General features: G+C 35.4%; 1 protein-coding gene across 1 annotated transcript in view; it reads right to left on the bottom strand.

Annotated features, from left to right (window-relative positions):
* Positions 1-407: 407 nt before the first annotated feature.
* The window catches only part of HELRODRAFT_83504 (hypothetical protein), a gene marked incomplete at both ends in the record, with an annotated part of 2,951 nt that continues 629 nt past the window's right edge, over positions 408-2,729 (bottom strand). The window contains 7 exons of the mRNA XM_009023643.1: positions 408-559; positions 665-721; positions 841-937; positions 1,060-1,286; positions 1,399-1,530; positions 1,960-2,056; positions 2,369-2,563. Of these exons, the coding sequence (XP_009021891.1) occupies positions 408-559; positions 665-721; positions 841-937; positions 1,060-1,286; positions 1,399-1,530; positions 1,960-2,056; positions 2,369-2,563 (957 nt within the window). The remainder of the gene's footprint in view (positions 560-664; positions 722-840; positions 938-1,059; positions 1,287-1,398; positions 1,531-1,959; positions 2,057-2,368; positions 2,564-2,729) is intronic.

The raw sequence follows: 2,729 nt of genomic DNA, 5'->3' as shown, positions 1-2,729 counted from the left end.
CCAATTCATCCATAACTCTCTTCATCATAGAAGATGACGACGACGATGAGTTTAACTTTTTTAATATCAGCCGTATGTTTGTTTCTGGGAACTGAAATTTTGTATGTGTGTTTGTTTGTATGTTTGTGTGTGTTTGTTTGTATGTGTTTGTTTGTATGTGTTTGTATGAATGTTTGTATGTGTTTGTATGAATGTTTGTATGTTGTTTGTACGTAACGTAACGATCAACAACAAACATACAAAGATGAATAAACAGGCATACAAAATGAAGATACAAAGAACAAAGATACAACAAACCATTTCCTGGTGCTGAAACATGTTTAATCGTCTGCGTCATGCAACAGAGATACAAAGAAATAATAAAGATACAAAGATACGAATAACAAAGATACAAAAAAAACAAAGATTCAACAAACCATTTCCGGATGCTGAAACATATATTTATATGTGTAGTCATCTGCATCATGTAAGAGCAACCAGAGACCGTTGACGAGAATTCTGTGGCCAACTTTCATGTCCGTAAGTTCGTAATAGTCAGGGAGTTTGTTCAAATATCGCTCTTGACCTGTTTAATTATTTGTCTATGTTGTTGTTTGATTTATTTATTTGTTAGTTCTTTGTTGTTTGTGTTGTTGTTGTTTGTGTTGTTGTTGTTGTTGATGACGTTTATAACCTGGCTTCATAACTTTGGATTTTTCTAAAAATTTTCCGGCTTGCAATCCTAAAATAATTAAATCAATTAATAAGTATAATCAGACAGACAGACAGATACACACACACACACACACACACACACACGCAGACACACACACGCACATTACATCATCCTTAGTTACCAACCGCTGTTCTTGAAAGTCCTTTCAAATACCATCATCTTATCGTCAGCCAAGAAGAATGAAACTACAAACTCTCTATCCGAGTCAATATTATTTTGCGGCTGACTGCCATCTGTCGACGAAAAAATTAAAATTATTACGTGATAATAAACTCTAAATATTATAATTTTATATAAAATTCATCAGAAAATTATTAATAAAGTTAAATATAACCTTTATTAACAATTCTAGCAGCAAATCTTAGTACATTTCCGTTCATACCTTGTCTATCATTTAGGAAAAACCTGATGAAGTCACTTTTTGGCGGTTTAGGGATTAGGGAAAGGGCCGAGTTTAGGCTGTCTTCGTGGCCGCCAAAACCATTGTAGGGGGGGGCTTGTTTGATTGACAGGTTGTTGGTGTTGGCTGGGTCCACGGAAGGTTTTTTTAACGTTATCGGTGTAAAGTTTTCTGCGTTGGTGGGTTGGATGAGTGCATGGATGAACGAATGAATGAGTGAGTGAATGAATGAACGAACGAACGAACGAACGAATGATTGAATGAAAGAAAGAATGAAACGAACCAATTCCATATTTGGTCTTGTAGTAATGTCTAGTGAAGCCATCATAGTCGCATATTAGGAAGGATCTGCCCCACACGTTAACATAAGAGCCAATCATGAAATCACTATCTTTATAATACTTTGAATCACTATCTGCTTGCTGTTTAAAATTAGAACAACAAAAAGTTGATTGGCTGTTTGGTTCATTCGTTTATTTATTTATTCATTTGTTCGTTTTCTCATTCATCAATTTCATTCATTCATTCATTTATTCATATATCAATTCATTCACTAATTCTGCCAACAGTTCTTCTACCCACCCATCATCGATTAATAAGATTATGATAAGTTGGAAATTGTCCGCAGTTGAACCAGCTAACTTTGCCACAACATTCGAACAAGCAGACGCTCTTAACCACTAAGCCACCGAACTTTTACCAAATTATTAAACTCAAAATATAATAAAATACTACCAAGGAATAAACAACAATATCAAAACCTGGGTCCTGTCTACCATGGACCTATTATCTTTGCTCCTATTTTCAAAGACATTCAAAATCACCCGATCGTCGCTCGCCACACCCGGAAGTTGTTTGATGACAGCATCCGGATTTTTAGGCAGTTTTGATCTTTTCAGGAATGTTCCCACCGAATCCCTACCGCAGTTCTCCGCATGGTTCTGCCAGGTTTCACCGGACGAATTTAAATTTATGAATTGGGAGCGGCCACATTTTTTTCAATAATTTTTTGATTTCGATAATAATTATTATATGAAGGTAAGAATTATTTATTGGTACTGTCATTATTATCACTAGTAGCAGTTGTAGTAGTAGTAGTAGTAGTAGTAGTAGTGGTAGTAGTGGTAGTAGTAGTAGTAGCAGTTGTAGTAGTAGTAATAGTAGTAGTAGTAGCAGTGTGGCAGGGCAGTATAAGTAGCAGCAGTAGTAGTGGTAGTAGTATTGAAAATGAAAAATATTTACAATGATATTACCTCGATTACTTCGATAGTATCGTCAGCAAGGTAGTAATTCATGACCATCAATCTTTCGTCGCCGAACACGCTCTCCCTATCATCCCAGTAACAAAAAAACCTCAATATTCTATTTCCGCTTTCCAATTGTTGCTTCAGTTTAAACTTTTCATTTCTTTGTTGCTGGCCGGCTGACGTTGTTTGTAAGTTTGATATCTGCATTGATTGGTTGGTTGATTGATCGATCGATTGATTGGTTGATTGATTTGTTCATTCACTCATTCATTTATTCATCCATTCTAAATAATGATTACCTTTATTAGTAACGCAAATTTCCTCAACAAAAAACTTCACCCAAGAAAGAAACCCACGAAAACGACCT

This window comes from Helobdella robusta (assembly GCF_000326865.2).
Source record: "Helobdella robusta unplaced genomic scaffold HELROscaffold_37, whole genome shotgun sequence".
In the NCBI taxonomy this organism is placed as follows: Eukaryota; Metazoa; Annelida; class Clitellata; order Rhynchobdellida; family Glossiphoniidae; genus Helobdella; species Helobdella robusta.
This window is presented reverse-complemented; position numbering and strand designations above follow the sequence as displayed.